The sequence below is a fragment of the Terrapene carolina genome, unplaced genomic scaffold (assembly GCF_002925995.2).
Source record: "Terrapene carolina triunguis isolate 2854851 unplaced genomic scaffold, T_m_triunguis-2.0 Scaffold32, whole genome shotgun sequence".
Lineage (NCBI taxonomy): Eukaryota > Metazoa > Chordata > Testudines > Emydidae > Terrapene > Terrapene triunguis.
In genome coordinates, this window is record NW_020664383.1 from 1,786,457 (window position 1) to 1,811,612 (window position 25,156).

General features: G+C 39.9%; 1 protein-coding gene across 4 annotated transcripts in view; it reads left to right on the top strand.

Annotated features, from left to right (window-relative positions):
• Window positions 1–25,156, top strand: part of LOC112112234 (amyloid-beta A4 protein) — a 313,996-nt gene that overhangs the window by 54,808 nt on the left and 234,032 nt on the right. For all 4 annotated transcript variants that reach the window (XM_024208071.3, XM_024208073.3, XM_024208074.3 and 1 more), the window contains exon 2: window positions 19,891–20,058. In XM_024208071.3, coding sequence (XP_024063839.1) covers window positions 19,891–20,058 — 168 coding nt within the window. The remainder of the gene's footprint in view (window positions 1–19,890; window positions 20,059–25,156) is intronic.

Here is a 25,156-nt window from a genome sequence, read left to right on the forward strand (position 1 = left end):
GCAGTTAGGGGCAGGGGTCCCAGGAGGGGGCAGTCAGGGGACAAGGAGCGGGGGGGACGGTTGGGGGTTCTGAGGGGGGTGGGAAGTGGGAGGGGCAGGGACGGGGCTAGGGCAGGATGGGGGCGGGGCTAGGGCCGGGCTCCTCCTGTCCTCTTTTTTGCTTGCTGAAATATGGTAACCCTATCTGACGTCTCTAAATATTCTTGTGACATTCTATATCTTGGGGGAGTGTCTTGTAACCCCATATTCCTCATCTGTATATATAATTGTGATATTACATATAAAGCATGCCTTATAAGGTATCAGGGGAAAGATTATGATCTGCTGAAAGTTATATATGTATATCATTAATGCATATGAAGTTATGAGAATTGTGTTGTATGGTTGTCACTAAAACATTCTGTAAGTTGGGGGAGTCAGCCAGATATTAGCTCCCCAGAGGCAACAGCAAGGAAAGTAACCAACACTTGGGCGGTCAGCCCATCAACAGCCATTGTCTAGCAAGGGAGCTACAATTCAATGACTCACCTGCACGAGGCCACACCACGGGAATTGCTCAACCTTGCCTGGGGACTCAGCAATGCCCACCAGACATGCCTGGACTTGTGTTCCCCAAGCACATGGGACTGAGGGTATAAAACAGAAAACAGGGGCTACATGCTTGGCCTTTCTCCTGTCCCCACCTATGCTGCAAGCAACAAGGACATTGAGAAGACTTGAGACTCCAACAGAGAAGTCTGGCCCAGGTTTCAAGGGTGAAATCTGTGTACTATGAACTGCAATAGGTGAGAGAAACTGCTTAATCTAGATCAGGGGTCTCAAACTCAGTTTACCTTAGGGCTAGTGCCAGTCCTCAAATTCTCCCAGCTGGCCAATAATGTCACTGAAGATGGTGTTCAGAAAAGAAAATGTTTATATTGTATTTTTTATTTAGAATTTCTTAGAAATAATAAAACTCATACAATTCTTCACCTGCCAGAGAGTTTTTAGTGTTTGCCAGACACCTGGCAACGCTTCAGTTCTGTCAGTTTGTTGATGTTTGGCCTCAGTGACTAATCAGTTGAAACCTTCAGGATTGCAGCAAGGTGTGCATCAGATAGTTGTGTTCGGTATTTTGACTTGTTTATATTTATTGTGGATAAAAGTGATGCTGACTCTGCCCGGCGACTAGTGATGGTATCTCTGTCCCTCTTCCCCAGCCAATGGGAGCTGCGAGGGGGCGGCGCCTGCTGCAGACATTGCCGGCAGCGTGTCTGCTTGCGTCTCTCCTCTGCGGACTGCAGTGGGGAGGTTCTTGGGCTGCAGATGGCCCCCGGGCCGGGACTTTGAGACCCCTGATATAGATGTTGCCCAGCCTAATAGGGTGAAAGTTTAGACTGCGTGCTTATATTTTCATTTCTTTTGGTAGCTAACTCTGACTTTTTTGCCTATCACTTATAGTTACTTAAAATCTATCTGTTGTAGCCAATAAACTTCTTTTGCTGTTTATCTTTACCAGTGAATTTGTATGAAGTGTGTGGCAAAACTGCTCAGGTTTGCAAAGGCTGGAGTATATCCACTTTCCATTGATGAAGTGGTGAACGAATTAATAAATTTGCTTTGCTCATCTTGAGCAGTGCAAGATATATTCCTGACGTGCGAGACTGGGAGCTGCGGGGATTTGGCTGGTGCCTTTCTCTGTGTGATTCATTAGTGGCTCTGGGAGCATTCATGCAGTATAGCTAGGTGTGGGGCTCCACATGCTGTTGTGCTGAGTGATCACAGTGCCTGGAGGGGCTTACTACTTGTCACTAGCAAAGCATTGTGAGAGACATCCCAGGCTGAAGATAAGGGGGTACAGTGGTCCCACAGTCCCAGGCTGCACCCTGGGGAACCTGTCACAATTCTTTAGCCTGTTCTTTCCCTATTCTGACTTGTGTTCCTTCACCCTTGTTAATATTAATTGTGTTAAGCACCTGGTCACAACTGTTTTAGTGAACACTGAAGCAAAATGAGCATTAAACACCTCAGTTGTCTTGTTGTCATCTATTATTAGCTCTCCTTTCCCTCTCAGTAGTGAACGTATGCTTTCCTGTGTCTTTCTCTTGCTCCTAATATATTTATAGAACCTCTTCTTATTGCCTTTTATGTTCCTTGCCAGGTGTAACTCATTTTGTGCCTTTGCTTTTTCTAATTTTATTTCTACATCCTTGCATCTTTTGTACTCCTTCTTAGCAATTTGTCCATGTTTCCACTTTTTGTAGGATTTATTTTTCATTTTCAGGTCATAAAAGAGCTTCAGATGCTGCTGTAATGGTCTTTTACTATTCTTCCTGCTTTTCCTTCATGTCAGGATAGTTTGCTATTGTGCCTTTAGTATTGTCTCTTTGGGAAACTGACAGCTCTCCTGAACTCCTTTTCCTCTTGGAATTTCTTCTCATAGGACCCTACCTACTATTTTTTTGAGTTTGTTAAAGTTTGCTTTTTTGAAGTCCACTGTTCTTATTATGTTCATCTGACTCCTTCCTTTCCATAGAATCATGAAGTCATTTCACAATTGTCGGAGAAAAGTTCTACTTCTACACAATCACTTTCACCCAAATTGCCTTCCATCTTCAGATTTGCAATCAACTTGCCCCTGCTAGTCAAAATCGAGTGTAAAATGTTCGTCTCCTTGGTTATGTCCTTTATCTTCTGAAACAAGAAGTTGTTCCCAATACATTCCAAGAACTTACTGGACATTTTGGAATAAGTCAGTGTGGAGGTGACCAGTGTATGGCTCATTGAGACCAGAACTTCATCCGGGGGGAAGGGGCAAAGTTTTATAACAGGTAGTGTGGTCTTGACTTTTGCTGTGTTCTTTATGAACATAGTGAGAGAGAACTGTGTAGAATGTATTGCATGTGTACAGATTAAACAAATCATAACTAGATCAATTCAAAATCTGTTTTCTCTGGAATGCTTGTCAGTGAAAGCTGTTTCACTGCAAAATTTCAGCTTCCTCCTCAGTCACTTCGGAGTGAGCTGTTCAAAGAAAAGCTATGCTTTTTTTTTTTTTTTTTTTTGTAGTGGGTTCCTCTCCCTCTCTTTTTATATCCAAAATGGCTGTTTTGCAGACACTTGCCAAAAACTGTTCACTTTCAAACAGAGACTACATTTGTAAAATTTCAGCCCAAATGGTGACAAGTTGTACAAAGTTTTATATATTGCTGATAACAATGCTTAACTGTAGCCATCACTGCTGCTCCTGCACTAACAATAACAAGAAGATACTGGAGCCTGATTCCAAATTATTCATGTTCAGTTTAACAAACTTTTACTCTCATACAACTTTTTAAATCTCTCATCTGTCCTTGGAAACAGTCTCCTGACTTTTGGCAGGCAGCCAGCCTTGTAATTTGTAAAAGAAGACCTATAAAAACAGTAATTTAATATTCCCTATCTATTCCATTTTACTGCTGTAATCTACAAGACGACCCTTTTCTCCATTACTTGTCTGTATATTCGGGGAGGGGAGGCGGGGAGTTTAAATTGCATCCCTTGATTTTTTTTTTTCACAATTATTCCTTTATATGCTTTAAAACATTGTTTGGCATAACCAGAGTCAACCAGATTCTTATAGTCCAAATGTGACTTGATCTAAAATAAAGCCTGGAGGGGAGCACCGATTTCTAAATTTATTTGCTCAATGTGTAGCTGGTGACCATGATGTATGTGATTATTTATGTGACCACTTATTAAAGTGGCACTTGACTGGATTGAACCATGAACCCCCTCTACCTTAAAGATGGTCTTTGTTTATGTGCCAGAGATTATATATTGTGCGGACTATTGAGTGTTTAACACTGCTCATTTCAGAAAGAATATGACTGCTTGGCCTCTATTGGTGGGCCAACGTGGAAAATCTAAGTCTTAAATCTTTTAATGGTAAACCATTTCTTTATCTCCTTCAGTTTCTAAATCTAAATATTTAAAAAAACAAAACAAAACAAAACAAAAAAATCTACCCTGAGCAATCACATCTGGGAAGATACGGTTGCTGTAGTTTTAAAATGAAGCAAGCTGCATCAAATCTGTAATTTGTTTTAATAGGCAGAAAACTCTCAAACTTCAGTCTGAAGACAGTCTGTGTGCATAATACTGGAACGATGGCATAACACCGTAGGAATGGAAACTTATCCTCTGTAATATTCAGTCCTCTCCAGACCTGTAATTTCAGGAAAGGGTTTAAGAACTTGCACTGAATACTGTGTAGTGGGTCAGAAGGGTAAAAAGCTGCAGTGGCACAGCTGAACCGGTGCTGCTGTAGCGCTTCAGTGAAGATGCTACTATGCCGACGGGAGAGCTTCTCCCACCGGCGTAGTTAATCCACCTCTCTCAGAAGCGGTAGCTATGTTGATGGGAGAAGCTCTCTTGTCGACATAGCTCTGTCAACAGCAGGGGTTAGGTTGGTATAACTGCATCGCTCAGGAGTGTGGATTTTTCCCACCGCTGAGTGATGTAGTTATAATGATGTAAGGCTATAGTGTAGACTTGGGGTCTTAGCAATGAGAGGCTGAAAGAGAGAACTTTAATCAAGTACTGTTATTCACATCAAAATTACATTACTCTTGTATCAAATGTAAACAACATTGAGCTGAACGCTGAATGTACTCTCTTTGCAGATAGCAGCTAATTAGAAACTGTGATATGAAAAGATCTGGTTTGCAGTTTATTGCAGTTTGAGACTAGCTTTTGCACAATAGAGGAAACCCTTTGAAAGATGTAGGAACTGTTTTTGGAGTGGCAACATTTGAGACAGCATTTGCAAAGTCTGCTAAAACTTACTTTCACCTGCTGTGGTAGCCCTGTGTAGTTATGTTGATAGTCACGGCTATCTGGTGTTAAATTATATAGCTTTGATATCTCAGTGAAAACTTCTTGAGATAGATACCTTCAATTACATAGGCTTTTTTGTATTCAGTTAAAGTAATGGCAAATTTACTGGATTTAGGAGTGAGGAATCAAACTCTTGTTATACTTACTGGTTATATTTACTTATGCTAGAGCTAAGTAAATAGCTGTTTTTTGAGTGTGTTTGTGTTTTGTTTTTGGTGGCTGAACTGAAAAACCTGAAGAAAAATATTCAGTTTGTTTTGAATTGAAACTAATTTTTTTTAAATTGTTTGTTTTTCCTTTCAGTGAGAAACATGTTTTGGGTTGAACAAAATGTTTTGAATGTTGATTGAAACGATATTTGAAAACAAAGTGTGGATTGAAAATAGACACTTCTGAAAATCTTTTTTTTTCTCATTTTTTGCTAAGATTATTTGCCAAATTTGGCCCAAATTTGTGATTAGTTTTGGTGCCCTCCAAAATGCTTTTTGACTAATTTACTATTTGCGGAAAAATATTTCACCCAGCTCTAGCTCTCACAAGTTCTCCTTAATCCACTTACTTAGTGTGTTTCTGATACAGCTATGCCCTCTGACTAAAATATATGGCAGTAGTTGACCAATGCGACTACAACAACAGTGCATAGGGCATCTACTGTAAGGTGAAATAGTAATGAGAGCTAAGAGAATTCAAGCACTTCTGGCTGGGCTAAGGTAAAGTGGATTTTCTTGGCTTTCGGGAGTAGTTAAACCAGTGGTTGTCAAACTTTTGTACTGGTGACTCCTTTTACACAGCAAGCCTCTGAGTGCGAACCCCCCTTTATAAATTAAAAACTTTAAAATATATTTTATACCATTATAAATGCTGGAGGGAAAAAAGCAGGGTTTGGGGTGGAGGCTGACAGCTTGAGATCCCCCATGTAATAACATCACGACCCCCAGTTTGAGAACCCCCGAGTTAAACTTTTATCAGTACTTTGCATTGATACAAATTATCAATCCTACAAGTTATATAAATGGTTTATATTTTGAATTGTAGAAACTGGCATTTCCTAGCACTTTGAAGGAAATTGTTTGCATCAGTCCTTTCTGTATTTCTTATATACCTTAGCTGGGGGAGGGGAAAAGCTATACTGCTATACGGCCATTTTACAGAACTATTCCAGTCACAGACAATTTTGCATTAAAATTTATTTTTTTAGTTAGAGTTGGTCTCTCTTTTATAAAGTTTAGTGGGAAATCTTGATTTTTTTGTATATTGTTTTTAAGTTAATTACAGTATACCTCTACCCCGATATAACGCGACCCGATATAACACGAATTCAGATATAACGCGGTAAAGCAGTGCTCCGGGGGAGTGGGGCTGCGCACTCCGGTGGATCAAAGCAAGTTCGATATAACGCGGTTTCACCTATAACATGGTGATTTTTTGGCTCCCGAGGACAGCGTTATATCGAGGTAGAGGTGTATTTTGAGATTGAAGAAATGTTCTCTTGACTCCCCGTCCCTCCCCCCCAAAAAACCACCCCAAAACAAAACAGAAAATCCAAAACTAAAACACTACTGCTTTCACCTTCCCCAAAAAAAACCCTTGGGCTTGGGGTGAAGTCCCTTATTAAATAGTTAAACAACAAAGCTCTAAGCACCAAAAAGCTCTATACAGATATTTCTTATAAAACCAAGCATTCATTATTTTGGTATGACTTACATTTAGGGTAGTTTATGTTCTCAAAATTTTAACTTTGAATTTGTCATGGAGGAAAGTTAGAAGAGCCTATCTTGGTAAAAATGATAATGGCCAAGATAATAAAAAAAGGCAGGGAGTACACTTAAGCTAGGTTCCTAAGCCCCTATTTTATTTTAGGCATTTTTTAAAAATTGGTCTATATACTAGACAGCAATGATTAGTCACTGGTGGATTTTTATAGTAGTACAACGAAGACTAACATAGCTGTTATAATAGTGTGAATCCCCCCACCCTAATTTGAGTAATTGTTGCATAATGGTGTGCCAGAAGTCGGGCAAATAAAGTACATAACATCCCTTCTGGATTTTATTTAAAGTGAGAAGAATAATGTACGATTACTACTTAATGAATATGTTTGGCGGTATTAGTATTTCTATATAAGTAATAAACTAGATTGCTGCTGTTAAAATGGTAATTGGTATTGTATGAGTTTGTCTTTGGGAAACTAATCTGTCTGAAAGCCTTTATGATCAGTAGAGGGGAGGTTGGCACCACGGGCAAGTTTTTAGGAACCCACACTATAGCTTTATTTTAAGGTGCTCAGCATTAATATTTAGAAACTGCATCTCTGTACAGGTGCAGTACTTTAGAGTTGATTATATAATTACATTTCAGTACACAAAAGGCTTCTTGGCAGGATACAGGCTTCTCATTAATGTGAATGAAACCGATAAATCATTGGATACAATGAAAATTAGCATACATAGAATTTTTCTTACAGATGTGGTTATTTTAACTTGACCTTTATTTGAAGGATCAATGCCTAATGGAATGCTTGAGGTAGATAATTATTATGATTACTTGTTTGTATTAGAATAGCACCTAGAGAGCCCAATCAGGATTAGGACCTGATTGTGCTAGATGCTATATAAACACATATATTTTATGACTTAAAATACCAACACTCAGCTTCCAAGTTCTCTGCTGTAGTGCATGCAGTGTTTAGAAATGTATGATAAGGAAGCTGTCGTTAACTGTAAAAATTAGGTTCTTGTGATTTTTTTTTTTTAACTTTGCTACTAATGACAAAACGAATACGTGAACTTTCCCTGCAGGTATTAACAAAACTTATTTGTAAGTTATATTTGTTACCTTTTGAAAAGACCCACTTGTGTTTGGTTAACCTCTTATTATTATCTCCATATTTATTTTTTTTCAAATCCCTAAAATGGTAAGCATACATTATAAAATCGACTTGATCCTGGTATAAGACTGTTATTTTTTCAGTTGAAAGGATTTCCCATAGTTTATTTCTCCATGACACCGATGTTGCGGGAGCTGTCCTTTATTCACTGGAGTCACCATGGTATTATAGTGATAGTGATCTTAATAATAATATTTCAGTAAATTTGGTGCTGCCAATCCCACTTCCAGAGTGGGTCTGTAGAGTTTTCTTATATAAGTTGTGGGAACTTTTTGCCCCATACAAATGTAATAAAATTCTTGCCTGAATTTCTTCTAGAGTTCTTTTTAGTATCCATATTGTTACAGCCTGAAATAGAAAGTTAATTTTTGGCAACCATAAGCTAATTGATTGTTATGACTGCAATATGGCCTCGCCAAGGCGACTGTAGTTTCCAATCCAACAAATCAATTTTTAATTTTGAAATAATGGAAGGAAACTTAATTTCATATAGCTATTTGAGGTTATAAGAAATATTACTCCTATGTGGTTTTTTTGTTTAGACTGCACAAACTCAAATGTAACTTGCAGCTGTTTAATCATCGATTCCGCCAGCCCTATATTTAGTATTTCAGATGTAGAATAATATATAACCTGATATCACCAAATTCATTAATTTCTTTCAGTATGTAAGTCATAGATTGTACTGGATCGGAAACCATTAGTATCGCAACATCAACATACAGTACAGTTTTATGTTCCATTTTATTAATTTTAACCCATTATGCTATTATTCTGATGTATTTTTTTTGTGCCACAGGTTTAATAAAGAAAGCAAACATCTAGGGGGATAGAGGTCAACCTTGTCTGTTTCCTCTGAGTGGTTGAAATTTTTTGGTGTGTGGCCCCATTAACTTTTATCCTTTGTCTTATGTTATCCAAGTCTTCATATTGCCTCCCAACACCATCTCCAATAGCAGTGTTTTTAGGAAAGGTCCTCTGCTTTTTCAAAGACTTTTTTGACATCTAAGATCTAAGTATTAGGTCTTTTTTATTCTCTGTTTTATGAATTACTCCTGTGAGCCATCGAATGTGATAACTAAGTTATCACATATGAAAACTGTTTGATCAGTGTGTATAAACGGAAGAAGGACTGTTGCTATTCTTCTGGCAAGAGTCTTTGAAAATATGTTTGTCTACTTTAAGAAGCAAGATTGGCTTGTACGAGGCCAGTTTTTTAATGTTTTTATTTCTTTTTAAATATGAGAAGTAGAGGAATAGTAATATTTAAATTTTAATTAACAAGCTCACTATATGTGACTAGGGCAATCAGTATTTTGAAAAAGACAATGTACGTAGCCAGCCTAACTAGCATTAAAGTTATTAGGAATCCCAGTGGTTAAGAGAGACACAATAGAAAGGTGCACAAGTAAATTTTTAGCAGAATGAAATGAATTTACAAATTAATTCCATTGAATAGTTGACTTATCCAAGTGCTGTGCACTTAAGAAACTTGTTGATAACAGTGGGTTCAATTTTATTGAGAAAACCTCAATTAAATAAATAACTCTGTTTACTACCAGTAGATAAATCAACACAGTACACAAAGGGTTAAAATTGCACCTCATGTGGAGAACAGGCTACAAAATTGCACCTCATGTGGAGAACAGCCTACATTCGTACACTATTCCAAAATCATGAGCTAAATTTTGCCCAGATTTATATTTCACTTGGTTTAGAACCGGTAGAATAGTTCACAGATTTCATTGTATTACCACAAACCTTTTGTTCCTTTTCTTCTATAGTTTTCTACATATTTTAAAGAGCACACAGACATCTGTACACTTCCTTGCACTGACCAATGCTCCTCAACCTTATTCAGGAGCTACCACCAATAGGGCTGAGAGAGGAAATGCGGTCCCATTCAATCTTTCCACATGATTGAGATTGTGAGAGCCAAATGGAGGCTTTCATGAGGTAGCCTTTCTGACTCCATAGATATTTGAGTCTTTCCTGACCATCTCTCAGATGCTAACTATATTTGGTCACTTATCAGCATGGGTACAGGTTAAGTAATGACCTAGATCACAGAAAACTCACTTGCTAGCCACCAAATCACCAATATTAAGATTTATATTGCTTTGTTGGTTTAATGGGATTTTTTTTTTACTGTTCCAAAATGAAAATGAAATGCAATCTTTAAAAAAACCACCTGTCCAATAAACATTAATGCTCTGTAGAAGATTTGCCTATAGTATACACCCTTCGCTGTAGATTTTTGTGAGCTACTTTAACCCACAGAAAATTTTTAGAGTAAAAAACAGCCACAGTTCAGATCTTTTAGAGCTGTGGTTTTGAGCAGAACTCACAGTGTAAATCTGCTAAAACAAATTGGGCAGAAGGAGGAAAACTATGAATTGTCTCCCTGAGCACATGTCGTTTAGATGATTTTATGTATCGATGTACTTTTGTTTAGACTAACAAATTAAATAACCTGCCTGTTGGGGTCTTCAGGACACAATACTAAAGTTAATGGAATTTAGTACATTGCTTTTTGCAGGTAACGTCTTTAATTCTAAATGTTTTTCAGTGGGGATTTATACAGGCCAGAAAAAAAAATCAAAATAACAAAAATGTAATTCTTTGTTACTTAATCTTTTATTCCTTTTTATTATGTTCCCTTTAAATTCTGATGGTGGAAGAAGGATGCATATGAATGTGAAAGAGTACAGTATGGTGCCACAGAAAATCCTTTTATTTACTTGACAGAAAAGAGAAAATGAAATCCCTTCTGCTTTTATAAAAGGTTAAAGAAAATGACAGTTGGAAAGAATTGTGTTGGTTTGTAGAATAGGGAAATGAACAGAGACCTATTTGAATGCTTTTGGAGATCATGATCTTAGTAAGAGTTCAGACACTAGTTGGACCAATTTTGTTTACAAATCCAAATTTTTGTTTAACCTTCAGCTAATTATTTGACACATCATCTACACTGTGAAACTGTAGGAGAGGCTTCGTATTTAATACTGTAACGTGTTCCTGTAGGAGCCCAATCTTAATCCTGCCTCTAAACATCATGATGTTTCATGATAGGTAAGCTGTAGAGCCAAGGTAGAAATTCTCTACCAATTTTGAAATGAATTGGACAAGAGGTTCGTGAATTATGACACCCTAAAAAAGTGTGTTTTCATCAGCATTCAGAAAAATCTAACTTTGTTGCTACTTTGTAGCAGAAATCGGGGAAGAAGAAGAGGAAAGAAGTGGTGGTGGGAGGGTGAGAGAGAATCTAATTGACTGGATTCCCTACCTATGATCTCATTCAACAGGACCAAAGCTGAGTTGAGTTAGTCAAATTTAAAAAAATTAATACAAATTGAATTAGTAATGTTCCAATGGCATGCTGACCGGTAGCTATGGTTAGCTTGCCTAGAACTCACCGGTGCAAGTCAGGGAGCAGCAGGAGTTAGCTGAGGAAGTTCTTCACTCCCCAGAAAAGCAGAATGGGGAGAATGCCCCTTTAGTAGCCTACCTCTGGGTCCCCTGCTTTCATTCAGTCAGTCCTCTCCCCTTGTGGGCCTGCTGAGGTTTGTAGCTAGAAAGCCGTATCCTGCAGGCCTTTAGGAGATCTGTGAGGCATCTGAAGAGAGCTTGGGGATGGGGGAGGAGATTGAGGGAATTCCTCCTGTGAAATTTCTAAAGCCCATGGAAAGCAAGAACCCTGAGTGAGCCTCCCACATTGGGCCTCCTGCCCCACAAACCTAAGGCTCATTTGTTTTCCCTCCCCCGCCCATACGTCATCACTGGCCTCTCCTGATCTCTGACAAGACTTGTTAGAATCTGAAGACCCTAATTTGTGTTGTATTTTGACTCAGCAGGGTAGGGGCTAGGAGGACTGAGTCTTGCTGGTAGGTGGGTGGATTTCAGAAGCCTCCAAAATGCCATTTCAGGCCTGTTGCGAAGGTCTCTCAGCTTCCTCTACATTATAGACAAGGCTACTGCTGCCAGCACTTCTGTTATTGTTGTCTAACCTTGGTCAGAGTGGGTCTGAGTGGTTTTGTGGTAAAAATGCTGGCAGCTTCTGACATTGTCTGCACTAATACTCTGACTACTGCCACGACTGCTGGAGCTGAACTGGTGGTAGCAAGTGTGGCCTTTTCTTTTTTCCATAGTTTAAAATACATGTGGCTTTTTTGTGGCAAACGGAGCCTTCATTCTGAATTTCTGATGCTTCTAAGTCCCTCCTGGAGGGGCAATGTTCACTTCAGTCAATGGGTGAGCATGCCCACACTTTGGGAAACATTGGGAAATCTTCATAAATGGCACTCAGTACTCTTTTCTTAACTGCTTTGGACAGTGAAATAGCTGACAATGTTCACATTTAAAATAGCATTGTCATCTGAGTTAGCATCCATTGAAATCAGTGGAGCAGCTGATACCTCAAAGCCATTGGTTCAGGCTTTCTGCAAATTCAGGCAGACATTGCTTACAGTTGCTTCATGTTTTGAAGACTAATTTTTTACAAGTTTATATCATTGAAATTTTATGACAGAATGTGGAAACTAAAAGATATTCCATTTCTTATATCTATTATAAAATAATAAACAACTGTAACGCCATAGACTGGATATGCATGCATGCCAAACACAAATAGAAAGCTGTGTGTGTGTATAATATATATATACACACACACAAACACACACACACACACACACACACACACTATATATATATAATATATATATATAAAATATGTTGCTCCCTCCTCTTCCCTCCCCCCCGCACTCCTCAGTTGTGCTATGGAAGTAGTCAGACCTATGGAATCCAGCAGTAAGTCCATTTCCCTTTTTAAAGATGAATATGCTTTGGGTAACGAGAGAACTTTGTAATAATGTGGGTTACATGTTACCCAGTTGGACTTGATTAGTAAAACTGAACCCCTGATCATGAATTCTAATGTTTCAAGGATCACAGATGAGTAGGACCCTACCAAATTCACGGTCCATTTTGTTCAGTTTCATAGCCACAGGATTTTAAAAATTGTAAATTTCATGATTTCTGTTATTTAAATCTGAATTTTCATGGTGTTGTAGTTGTAGAGATCCTGTCCCAAAGAGTTGCGGAGGGTCACAAGGTTATTGTGGCGGGGGGGGGGGGGGGGTTGTGGTACTGTTACCCTTACTTCTGCGCTGCTGCTGCTGGTGGCAGCACTGCCTTTAGAGCTGGGCAGCTGGAGAGCTTTGGCTGCTGGCCAGGAGCCCAGCTTTGAAGGCAGAGCTGCTGCCAGCAGCAGCGCAGAAGTAAGGATGCCATGGTATGGTATTGCCACCCTTACTTCTGTACTGCTGCCTGCAGAGCTGGGCCCTCAGTCAGCAGCTGCCATTTTCCGGCTGCCCAGCTCTGAAGGCAGCAGCACAGAAGTAAGGGTGGTATGATATGGTATTGCCACCCTTACCTCTGTGCTGCTGGCGGGGCGCTGCCTTCAGAGCTGGGCACTTGGCTAACAACTGCCGCTCTCTGGCTGACCAGCTCTGAAGGCAACACAGAAGTAAGGGTGGCAATATCACGACCCCGCTGTAACTCCCTTTTGGGTCAGGACCCCCAATTTGAGAAACGCTGGTCTCCCCCATGAAATCTGTATAGTATAGGGTACAAGCACACAAAAGACCAGATTTCATAGTCTGTGACACGTTTTTCGTGGCCGTGAATTTGATAGAGCCCTACAGATGAGTATATCAAATGTGACATATTTGTAACCTAAATACTGAGGCAACTATTTGTAGTTCTCCTGTGAAGAAGCCTGTGTAAAATAGTCCTCCAGGTTATCAAAGAAAAATACGTTTTAGTATTTTCTTCCTACATATTTGATACCGTTTCCTTTAATTGCTGATTTTTAGTAGAGAGAAATGGAAATCATTCCATGGTCGGCATGATATATGAACTTTAATGATTTACGGAGTATCCCAGTCTTCCCAATCAACTCTTCTCGACAGGTTTCTTTTTTGTTAAAATTACTCCATCTCTTAAATGTGCATTAGAGAAGTTAATGTTTTTAGTGCCCTTATGAAGCATCATGCTTTTTTCATTTTTCTGACAAAACTAGAAATTTAATATGCAGGCACATCTTTCACCTTTTCTTTGGCTTGTGGTGGGTAGGATTATTTTTACTGTAGTTCACTATTTTTCTGTCTTAACCAGTGTAAAAAATTGAAGTTGGTGCCCAAGTATACAATTAACAATTCTCTTTGAAACAGAAGTATGGTTTTTCCCTGGCTAATCAAATTACTAAAACAAATCATGAACACATTTTGTTTTCCATATTTTGAAATGGCATGGCTATACTAATTAACTCTTGACTAAAATACATATGTACCCTGTTTCCCCGAAAGTAAGACATCCCCCGAAAATAAGACCTACTTCCAGTTTTGCCTCTCGCTGTAATATAAGGCATCCCCCCGAAAATAAGACCTCCCCGATAATGAGGCCACCCCGGAATATAAGGCCCCGAAGCTCCAGGAAAAATAAGACCTCCCCTGAAAATAAGACCTAGCGCATCTTTGGGAGCAAAAATTAATATAAGACACTGTCTTATTTTCGGGGAAACAGGGTAGTTAACACAGACATTATCAGTGTTGCTGAACTGTTTAGATCACAATCATGAATATTTTAGATGTATAATTTTCAAAGTTAAACTGTGCTTTAACCTTAAGGAAGGGATGGATTTGTTTATTGCAGTGGTTTCTGGCTGACTAAGGGCTTGTCTAGAAGGAGCTGGCAGAGTGCACTAAAGGGGTGTGATATGTAAAGCGCTCTAATGTGTAGTGCTCTAACTGCCCTGCGGAAAACCTGCTGGTACTCTCTAAACAGTATTTAGCTCATGTTAACGACATACACAAACTGGGTATCTTTTAGAGTGCAGCAACAGGGTCGTATCTAGGCTGGTAGAGTGCAGCTCGTTAGAGTGCTTTACAAATCACAACCCCTGGTGCGCTTTGCAGTGCAGTGTAGACAAGACCTAAGAGATGCTACTGAGCCTTTAAATTAACTTTTATATTCTAAATACTTGGATGTGAAATTACATACTTGACTATTTCAGATCTTTGATTAAGAAACTACATTAAACTGAGTGGTTACCGTCCATTTGCCTCCTGGTACCTTATAAACTACAAGCCTCTCATCTTCACTAGTAATTAGCAAGTAGGTTTATCAATTTGATAAATTTTCAATTTCATATCAGTGAAATTTGCAGTTACACCAGGTAACTTTTTTTCAACCAGATCGAGATTTCCTGTAGAACACGAATGGAAAACCCTTCTCTGTAAAATAGCATCCTCTAGTCTCTTAATCCAAGACTTGGTCATCTGATTTCTCATCTTCATCTTTTTTTATATGCTATGATATTTTCTTTTGTTTAGAACTAACTGTGCAGATAATACAATGGTGGTAACTTCTTGAAATGCAAGAAGCCGCTGGCTTTTACAGTGTTTTATACTGAAGGCTGGTCTTCACTATAGGGAGATTGACACTGCTGCAATCGATGCAGCAGGGATCAATTTAGGGGGTCTAGCGAAGACACACTAACTTGACGGCAGAGCGCTCTCCAGTACTCCAGCTCTCAAAGAAGAGTAAGGGAAGTCAACCGGAGAGCGCCTCCTGTCGACGCAGCACAGTGAAATCATCAGGGTAAGTCGACCTAAGTTACGTCGTTATTCACGTAGCTGGAGTAGTGTAACTTAGGTCGACTTACCCCCATAGTGAAGACAAGCCCTGAGATGATAATCAAGAAGACTTTGCAATAATATCCAGAGAGAGAGAGTGTGTGTGTTTGTGTAGTGGTGGAAGGAGGAAGTGTGTGAAGTCTGTGGTTGGCTTTACTAGTGTTAAGGAGATGTCTGCTGACTCTTGCTGACTTTTGAACAGAGACAATGACTGAGTGATGAAATGATCAAATTCTGTTTTTTTTAAAGTTAAATTCTAGGATTGTACCCTTCTTAAGTATTCTCCTTCATCCCAGCCCCAAACCGAGCATGTCATCTTTTAGGTTTTACAACTGTTTCCTCCCTCTCCCCCCCCCCGCCCCCTTTCTCTGAGAACATTGGAGTGAAAATACATGTTAGTATGTAGTCATTGGTGATTCATATTTTGTTAGATTCCAAGGCCAGAGGGACTATTCTGATCAAGTGCAGTGGTTCTCAATTTTTTTTTCACAGACCACTTGAAAATTGCTGAGGCTCTCGGCGAACCACTTAATGATCTTTCCAATTGTTGTTTGTACTGTTAGCTAACTATTGTAAAGTGCTTTGGATAAAAGCGCTATATAAAAAAAACACCTTAATAATAATAAACTTTTTTTGTTCTACAAATAAAAGCACACAACTCACATTTTAATATCAGTAGTCTTACCTTTCTAATGTGATGATATGCCCTCTCCCCTGCTGTGGCAACCCCCGAGCTGGGGCTAGGAAGGAGGGGGGGGGTCTCTCCTCTGCCACAGCAGCCACAGAGCTGAGGCTGGGAAGGAGGGCCATCTCTCCCCGACAGCCACAGCTCTGGAGCTGGGGGAAAGTTGTCTTTTTATCTGGTCGCCGCAGCCCTGCACGTCCCAAATTCCCCCTACTCCCTCTTCTCACCCCACTTTCGGTCCCCCCCCACCAGCCCGCTATTCCACGCAAGGCCACTACCTCATCTTACATGTGCGTCTTCTCCATGGTCTAGGGTCCACCTCAGTGGGACCACTAATTAGGTGGGTGGTCCTTCATTCTCTTATAAGGCATATGTTCTAATCTCTTCACCATTCTCTTAGCTCTTTGAACCCTCTCCAATTTATCAACATCCTTCTTGATTTGTGGGCATCTGAACTGGACATAGTTTTTCAGCTGTGGTCTCACCAGTGCCAAATACAGAGGTAAAATAACCTCACTCTTCCTACTTGAGAATCCCCTGTTTATGCATTCCAGGGTCGCTTTAGCTCTTTTGGCCATGGCATCACTTTGGGAGCTCATGTTCAGCTGATTATCCAACACAGCCCCGTGTCCGCAGGTGCAGCCGATCGCGGCTCCCACTGGCCGCTTTTCATGGCTCCAGGCCAATGGGGGCTGCTGGAAGCTTACCCTGGCGAGCCGCCTGCCAAAGGTTGCCAATCCCTGATGTATACATTTCCACTTAGTTGTGTTAAAATGCATATTGTTTGCTTGTGCTCAGTTTACCAAATGATGTAGATTGCTCTGAATCAGTGACCTGTCCTTTTCATTATTTACCACTCTCCCAATTTTTGTCTCATCTGCAAATTTTGACAGTGATGTTTTTATGTTGTCTTCCAGATCATTGATACATATGTAAAATAGTGTAAGGCCAAAAACCAAACCCTGTGGGACCCCACTGGAAACGCACCTATTCAGTAGTGATACCCCATGTAGAAATATATTTTGAGACCTATCAGCATTATTACCTTTATCAACCAAACTTGTTGTCTAACTAGAAAATATCAAGTTAGTTTGACAAGATCTATTTTTCATAAACCCATGTTGATTTGCATTAATTATGTTACTCTCTTTTAATAATGAAGGCCCATATTAGCTCCTCCATATCTTGCTAGGGATCACTGTCAGGGTAACAGGCCTATAATTACTCTGTCATCCCGTTTACCTTTTTTAAAAATTGGGGCATTAGCTTTCTTCCAATCTCCTGGATCTTACCAAGTGCCCCAAGACTTACTGAAAATCAGCATTAATGCTCCAATGAGCTACTCAACCAGCATTTTAAAAACTCTTGTATGCAAGTTATGAGAGTGTTGCATCACTTTCATTTTACTGCTGCTTAAAAAGTTTGTGCCGCACCATGCCACTTTGCTGGCAAGGAAAGGTAATCTGTTAATAGGGACCTAAATAACAGGAAAGTGAAATACACAAGATACTGATCATTTTCAGTGTTGTTCAGAAATTGTTGTACACACTGAAGGCAGCATGGTCTAGCGAATAGCACACTGATCTGGGACTTGGAACCCCCTAGGTTCTGTTCTTTTCTCTGCCACTCGCCTACTGGGTGATCTCTCTGTGACTCAGTTCCCCATCTGTAAAATGGGATTAATGATGATTGAATTCCGTTGTAAAACACTTGAAGATCTAGTGTTTTAGAAGAAAAGCACTATGTGAGAGCTAGCTATTGTTGTTTGTTAAACTTTTGGGCCTCAGTTATAAGAACCTTGTCAATTCACCCTTCTTGGATAAACTATGTGAAACAACAAACACCAATGTGATCTGAAGGCAGACTCAAAAATGGTAAGGGGATGCGTGGTGGGGAGATTATTTGGAAATCTCTTCCTTCATCCTAAAGCAAAAGTTGGATTGGAATAGCTACTAACTGTAGCACCTTAGAGGCAGGGAGGAAAGGATTGCATAGGTCTGTTTTCATAACAGCCAGGTTTTTTTACTTTCCTGTACTGCTTCACCTAATAGAAATGAGCATGTGATGCAAGTCATGCCTTTGTATGTGAATGCAAGTGAGCTTGAGGGCAATGAAAACCTCCATTTGTATTTGTATATGAAAAACTTGTTTGCCTGAATCATAGCAACTGCAATATCATGAGTACATGAGTCAACCCCTAAATGTGAGGGCCAGTTTGGGGGAGGGGAGGAATCATACATGCTTGATAGTGCAAATGTCTGATGTGATGTGATGGAAAAGACAGTTGTGAGGGGCAGAAGGAAGGCTGTTAGGCTTTTTGCTACAGTCCTGGCCCAGAACTTTCATGGGAGATCTGTCTTCCATTTTGGGCTCACCACTTGGTGTCTGGTTAATTTTTCAATCTCCTAATATTTAGAGTGCTGCTCAACACAGATGCTTAGATCCATCCGTACTCCCTGGTGGAAGGTAATACCCTCTGATGCTGATGTTCAACATCTGTTTCCATTGTATTCTTGCCAGAGCTTGCTTTCATTTAGTAACATTGTGGTTAATGTATCTGCTGATTCTTTCATTTCAAACAACTGATTTATCTCCTGTCACGTGGTTTCATTGCACAATCAGCATCTTGAGGGTGATTTCAGCTGTGAAGAGGTTCAGTATTGAGTTACTTAAAGAGACAAGTTCTAGACAGAAGGATGTTTATAGAACATATCGCAGTCCTCTGAAAGCACTGGTTTATAAGGCGTTTAGAAATTCTTGGGGGTTCATATGATATCTGAATGTAAGATGCATCTATATAAATGGCCAAACAGAAACTTTCAGATATTTAAAGTTTTATGTAAATGTCCTATTAATATAAAATGATATTACAGGAAAAATAATTTAAAAATGAGGGAATTTCTAAATAAAGCTCCACAGACCATCTTTAACTGTGCCCCAGTGAATAGTTATGATATAACAACTTTAAGGTTTTTTGTTGTGGTTGTTGACTATATGTATCAAATAGAATCTACACAATTATACATACGACTCCCTTCAGCAATTACACAGGCAGTGTGTGGTGGTGGTATTAATTGTTGTTCATCGTTTGTACTCTAGTAATACCTAGATGCTTCAAGTGGGCGGGAGCCCCATGGCACCAGGCACTGTAAAGACATATTGGGCTTGCCCACAATAGGATAACAAATGTATTTTTAAAATGTGTTCGCTAACATAGTTTAGCTAGTGTTTCATGTCGTCCGGGTAAACTGTATTTTAGAAACGTCGGTGGAAGTTGGGGTTCATCTCTATCGTGTCAGCTAACACATATTAAAATATTCCTTATCCTGTCTACAGAAGTGTTAAAACGTGTTAATTTAAATACAGCTGGTTGAAAATTCATTTTTTTTAAATGAAAAAGGGGCCAAAGTTTGATGAAAACTTTTCCCATTTTTGATCAGCTGAAGTTAACATGGGGGCTCCCGTGTTACCCAGAGTGTTTTAACTACATATATCTTTTATCTTAGTCTAGACAAACTTCTAGTGGATGTCAATCCCTGCCCCAAAGTTTTTTTTCAATTTAAAACCTCTCTGTCTTGAGTTTGTGGTGTGTTGAATTACTCAAGAGATTTTTGTTTTAATCTCCCAAATCTCTGTACATATAACCATTCACATAATTGCTGCCTTGCGTGTATAAGCAGAAGTTATTGATTTCAGTTCATTTGAACTGTTGCCACCTTGGATTGAAGTTTAAATAATTAATAACAATGTTCTCCTCCTATTTCCAGGTGCCTACTGATGGAAACGCTGGCTTGTTGGCAGAGCCCCAAATTGCCATGTTTTGTGGCAAACTCAATATGCATATGAATGTTCAGAATGGAAAATGGGAATCTGACCCCTCAGGGACCAAGACCTGCATTGGAACAAAAGAAGGGATTCTGCAATATTGCCAAGAAGTAAGTTCCTAGTTTAACAGATAACTTAACGGTTTTTTTCAGGCACGTAAATAGAACTTTTGCTTAAGGGTTGAATCCACTAGGCTCTTGCTCTTCTCTCTTCCATTGCCTTGCCCTTTCCTCCCTGTCAACCCTGCTCCAAGCAGTGGCTGAAGAGGCTATTTGAGAGTAGTGTAAGTCAATCCTCCTGCTGGTGCTAATTGCATTCTCTGTACAATGAACTAATTGTTTGCAAAGCTCTTTGAAGATTAAAAATGCTGAAGAAGTGCTGTTTATTAATATTAATATCCGAGTTCCTGCTAGGCATGATTTGAGGGATTGAGTTGTGATAACCTTAATGTCATTGGAGCATTCCACAAATATACATCAGATCAACCCACAGCTATTATTTTCTGTGGCACAATGAATCGTTTGAGGATTTTTTAGTAGTAAACTTGCGCTGCAAATGAGGTCATAACAAATGATTTGGTGTTGGAGAGCAGAAATTTATTGTCCACTCGCTCAAGTCTTGTGAACAGATTGTGTATCTAATTTTGTTTTGTCCCCATGCTGCGATAATATGATAACCTTGCACCAGTGTGTGACAAGGGGAAGAGAAAATGTGGTTTTCATGCCATGAAAGAAAAGAGCACAGATTGAGCTGCTGTTTTAATCCCTCTGCCTTCTCATCCAGACTTCCTTTTTTTTAAACACAGGCCACTACCTTAAAAAAAAAAAAAAAATGCAGAGCTGCTGTCTTACCCCCTAAATGTCACTCTAATTCTTTCAAAAAAATCCCTCTCTAAAAAGCAAAATATTTCAGTATTTGAATTTTCTTCAGTACCCTGATCCATATCTACCTACCTGTCAGATGTCCTTTCTACTCCTTGCAGTGATTTTTTTTCTTGGCATGTATTTTTTATTGTGGCTTTTGGGTCACATATATCATTCTGCAAGGTGTTGGATTTTGGATTTTTTTTCTTGCAAATGTAATGCCATGGCAACAACGTTGATTTTTCATTCCTAGTGCTCTCTTCTGTACCAAAATCAGTATTAAAATAATTCATGAAATTTGTTTAGACAATGTAACTATTTATCCTCTATCAAGGCATCATGAATGATTTGGCTTTGAAAAGCGTGGGCTTTGTACCTGTGTTTTTCAAAAGGCATCTTTTAGTCTTTTGTTGGCTTCCTTGGAACTTGTATATAACCAGTTTTTATATATAATGAAACTATGAAAAGAAATAAAAAAAAAAATAAGGGAAAAAAAAGTCAGACAGTGGAACTACATCAGATATTACCCATTGGGATAAAAGTCCGTGGAAATATTAAGACTTTAAAAAGTAATGTTTGTTTGTTTGTTTGTTTTTTAAATCAGATAACAGAAGTAATACAATTAAGAAATTTCAAGGCATAAACCTGTAGTGGCCCGATGTTGTAGTTACGCATTCTAAAAGAGCTAATGAAAGGATTAAAAATAAAAAAATGGAAAGTGTAAGATAATAAGAATGAAAACAAACTGAATTTTGATGTCCAGTGTGGTAGAATATATCAAAGAGAATTTTTAATTAAAAACAACTAGAAGACAAAACTAAAGGGGAAAAAAATTCTCCAGAAATGCGTATTTCTCATGGAGAATCGAATTACACCAGACAGTAATGGATAACAAAATGTAGCCTTTGTGCTTAGTGTCTGGAGAAACGGGGCCAAGACAGTGGGAAAGCTATGCTGTATGTTTTAGAATCCTGTGCAAAGTCGCTGTGTGTATTTCTTGCTATACCTATCGCATGCCCCATAAGAGGTAAATTTAAATCCAGAGTGCTCTCATTGCTAGCATTCTGGTCCCAGGGACTAGGTAATTGGACTGTAAGAACTCAGCTCTCAGGAGTAGTGGGGGTGCTAGCTAGAAAATTTGCATCCTGAATGTGTGTGTGTAGAGACCCCATGCCAGAGCAGTGCCTGGACCCTGTTCAGACTCGGGAGGCTTAATTAAGTATTTGGATCCTCTCACAGCAGTCTGGGTGCGTGGGTGCAAGTAGCTAACTTCGAGTGGGAGGCCAACATATACTTTACAATTTTTAGAGCTGGTCCAAATATTTAAAAAATATTTTTTATTGAAGTGTAGCTACTTTTTCTTGAAAAACTTGAAGAATGTAATGAAAAATTTTTAAAAAATCATGAAATTTATCAACTGTTCTCAACATTTTTATTAAAAACATCGAGCAAATGATTATAATTGATTAAATGGAAACTAATGGTTTACTAGAAAACCAACTCAGTCTAGTGAAAAGAGAAATGGGAAGCTCAGATAAAAGAATTGATATAAATAGAGATCTGAAGAGAAGTGATAGTAAATATAGAAATGTAAGCTAGACTCACTGTTCAGCTCCTGACTAGAAGCCCTTATTTCCTGACACTCCAATGTTCTTTGTTTCCCTGAGGAGGTGACTTATAGGTGAGATTCTCTTTCTTTTGTCCCTTTTCCTTCTGCTGATTAAATAGCAAGGCACTACTGCAAATCAGACACAGGGAAATTGGGCACGCTTTCAGTTTTCCTGTTAGCAGGGAAGCAATAAAGCATCAAAGCCGAGATGTGCTACATTTTACACGTGAATAATCTCTGTTCAGAGTCCTTTTGCCAAACGAAACCTTCTGGTTTCTTCTCTCTGTTGCCCATGCTGCTCTCCTACCTAATGAACTGATGCTACTTTTGGGGTGCATCTTCCACCAATGTAGATGGAGACTAATTATTCTTTGTCAATCAGACTGGTGGTAACCAGTCTTGGATATAACTGTTTGTGGTCAGTTCCGTCTTCTCTTGGCATACAGGCAGCTTCCATAGATGTTCTCCTGCCTCATTATGAGCAACTGATCCTGGTACTTCTCTGCTGAAGCACCATCTTTCTTCCAGGTCTCAGCAGAGATTTGGAGTGACACAGTGCAGATGAGGGCAAAGGAAATTTCCTCATGGAAATAGCTGTCCCTCAGGTGCTGCTCCCCTGAAATATTCAACAGCAGGTCTGTTCTGCCCACCCTCCCTCTTCCTTTTTGCTCATGCTGTGATCTTGCTGTGGTAGATCTATGCCAGGCCCAGGCATGAATATGAGTGGCTAAAATCTAAATGAACACGCTCTGCTAAAGTACGTCACCAAAGGTTCAGTGGATACCCAACAAGGTGACTTATAAAGAGAACCCAGGTGTCAGGCAGGGGTTCGCAAGATTATATGTTGGAAGTAGGCCTCCCACCTCTCCTTGTCTCCTCGTCTAGGAGTGGCAGCCTGGATCAAGGGGGCTTGTGTTGCCTTCCTATTTTCCTCCATAAAGGAATCTTTGATTTGTCCTCCAAAATAGCTTCTCAAAAACTCTCCCCCTCCTCAGCAGGTGGGCTTCCTGGACCCATCTTTCACTGCTCTTCTCTGACCCAGGAGCAGGAAAAATCTCACTTTCATTTTCCTCCTCTTAGATACGGGGTGCCCTGGAGAAGGCGAGCTAGTGGGTTGGTCCAGATGAGAGTCTGTCTTGGGGTCCCCTCTGCTACCTATTTTCTATTCTTCACAAAACTCGAGGAGGATCATCCCAGAACAATGTTACTTGTTCTCCCACATAACAAAATCTCTTTTCTCTCAGGTAGAACAGGAGTCTTCAGAGGATGAAATGGAGAGATCACTAGGTTCCTCACAGGCAAAATCAACTACACCTCAACCTCAATATAACACTGTCCTCGGGAGCCAAAAAATCTTACCGCATTATAGGTGAAACCGCGTTATATTGAACTACTTTGATCCACCAGAGTGTGCAGCCCCGCCCCCTCGGAGCACTGCTTTACCGCATTATATCTGAATTCGTGTTATATTGGATCGCGTTATATCGGGGTAGAGGTGTATCTGTTTATTGGGCAGGTGGTGGAAATGGGCTGTGCCTATCCTTTTTATATACCCACCTTGCCCAAAAATCTTCAGACTCTGCAGCTGGACACTAGCATCCATAGTTTCTAGCTGTCAAATCCATAAATGGGCTGGGGGCTTCCCATTTTAAGCTCTCAGATCTCCCTCCGAAGACTGATATGTTCCTTCACGATCACCTGGATGGGAAGATGGAAGCGGCTATTAATTGCCTATTTGAACTGCGGGACACTCAGCTTGCTACTTGAAGCCTTGCCTCCTACGCCTCTTAAGCAACCATCTAGCAGTTCACAGGATCCAAGAGGACAAAGCTCACTGTATCTCCGTACGAAGGAACCACTTGGAACGCCTCATGGCTGTCGTGCAAGAAGGTGTGGGGGCAGGAGGCACCTTAAAACCCCCCCAAAAGGCTCAAGACTAGAGAGGACACTGGAGAAGGGAATTGCATTCAGGTGTTGTTTGTTTTCTCCATAGATTTGTGATTCTAGTGTTCTTTTTATGAGTAAAGTAAGGTGTGGTTGCACACGTGTTTAAGAAATTTCTTTGTGAGCCTTGTGTTCTTTCCTTAAACAGAATCTCGAATGCCCATGAGGGTGGACCTCTAGACTGGGCTTGCCTTAATTATGAGGGGGGCTGGAGAGGTCAGCACTGGTGTCAGGGATGAGGGCAGTTGGACTTCCAAGGTCCTACATCCCAAGGAAGGGGGCCAGGTGGGGAATCTGAACCTGGAGCCTGCCTGAGAGGCCAGAACTAGAGACAGTATAGAGTGCTAGACACTGTGCAGAACCAGGTGGCTGGAGAGCATGTGGAATCGCAAGACTGGTAAGAGGAGACTCAGCAAGGGCTGTAACACATACACCCTAAATTTGACAGGAAGGTGCACCAGGGCAGTAATGGCAGTTTAGGTTGACTTTGGCATCTAGACATAAAGGTGGCAGGTGGGAAGAGGGTGAGGGTTGCAGAGGCAGAAAGAGGGAGAAAAATAACAAGGAAGTGTACACCTCTTTCTAAATATGTTGATTTTCTGTCTTATCTTTTTAGAATGTGTGTTGGGTTTTTTTTATATTTGGGCAGCACTTAGCATGTTTAAGGTGCTACCGAACTGTAAGATTCCTATTTATGAGGAAATGGAAGATGCTTGGATGATAAGTAAAGTCAATTAAACTGTGTTAATTTTTCTATGCCTTTTCAACACACACAGAACTAGAGTACACTGT